Raw genomic sequence first — 1,108 nt, 5'->3', positions numbered from 1 at the left:
CACCTTTCTGATTCCTGATCCTCCACGGACGGGTTGGTCGTTGGATCGCCATCTTGAAGAGGGAGGATTTGGTATCAATGTTGTTGTCAGAGAAAAACCGATACCGCACCATGACGTCACTAACCAGTAGGTGGCAGTAGTGTTCTTTGACAAACATGGATGTCTCCATTAAAGCACATTCAAATAAATATTAATAATACTTATCATTTATTGAACAATATTTAAGGATTTAATATTTGAAGTATTTTCAGAAGTTTGAATTCTGAATACGACCACAAAAAATGTGAGCACTTTTATTATTTTTCTTAATATATTCGGGCAAGTTGGCATTTCTTGTTATTACATTGATTGACATAAATTTTTTCCATTAAAATATCCATATTTTTTTGAATGTTCCAAAGGTAAGAAGGTCTTATCCTGGTTTCCAGTAACACTATTGGCTTGAAATGTGGATTTTCAAAGTACTTCACTGAGGGCCCTGAAGCGCCCTGCTCTGAAGTTAACAAACTGTTCTTTGTTCCTTTGTCTCTCAGTTGGACGGTTACATCGCTAGAACTTGGCCCACCCAGAAGTCTGCTCTGGGCAGCGCTCTGGATCCTCTGGCCGACAAGATCCTCATCAGTGTTTTATATGTGAGTCTGACCTTCGCCCAACTAATCCCAGGTATACAACCTACGGGGACGTTGCTGTTCCCTCCTGTCTGAGGCGCTCATTCACTAACGTTCAGTGAGTCCGTTAGATGGCTGCAGTTACCAGTCTAACTGTTTGTCTTTGCTTCCAGCTCCGCTGACGGCTCTGGTGATTTTTAGAGATGTCGGTTTGATAGCTGCAGTCTTCTGGGTCCGATACAAGACTGTTCCTCCACCGGTGAGAAATGCTGTGAAACATGAAGGCTCTGCTGCATACTGTAAATATGCACACTAATTCTGATAGTCCCAATTTATCTTAAAACTCTAACAGTCAGATTTATCAATCTGTCTGCAAAGTCTCCTAATTTATAAAGTGAAGTGATGGCGACGGAGCCCTGAAGACCGTCCATTTCTGCCAACTTAACGACACTTCCCCACCCAACTTTTTTTTTTTCCCGTGTTTGTTTCAAATAAGAAAG

The 1,108-nt window shown here is 41.3% G+C and overlaps 1 protein-coding gene across 1 annotated transcript in view; it reads left to right on the top strand.

The window, feature by feature from the left end:
* Positions 1-1,108, top strand: part of LOC107098656 — a 12,609-nt gene that overhangs the window by 3,906 nt on the left and 7,595 nt on the right. The window contains exons 3-4 of the mRNA XM_015396434.1: positions 534-663; positions 782-923. Of these exons, the coding sequence (XP_015251920.1) occupies positions 534-663; positions 782-923 (272 nt within the window). The remainder of the gene's footprint in view (positions 1-533; positions 664-781; positions 924-1,108) is intronic.

This window comes from Cyprinodon variegatus, unplaced genomic scaffold (assembly GCF_000732505.1).
Source record: "Cyprinodon variegatus isolate N-32 unplaced genomic scaffold, C_variegatus-1.0 Scaffold27, whole genome shotgun sequence".
NCBI classification, from domain to species: Eukaryota; Metazoa; Chordata; class Actinopteri; order Cyprinodontiformes; family Cyprinodontidae; genus Cyprinodon; species Cyprinodon variegatus.
The sequence above is the reverse complement of the archived record's forward strand: the minus strand, read 5'-3'. Positions and strand labels throughout refer to the sequence as shown.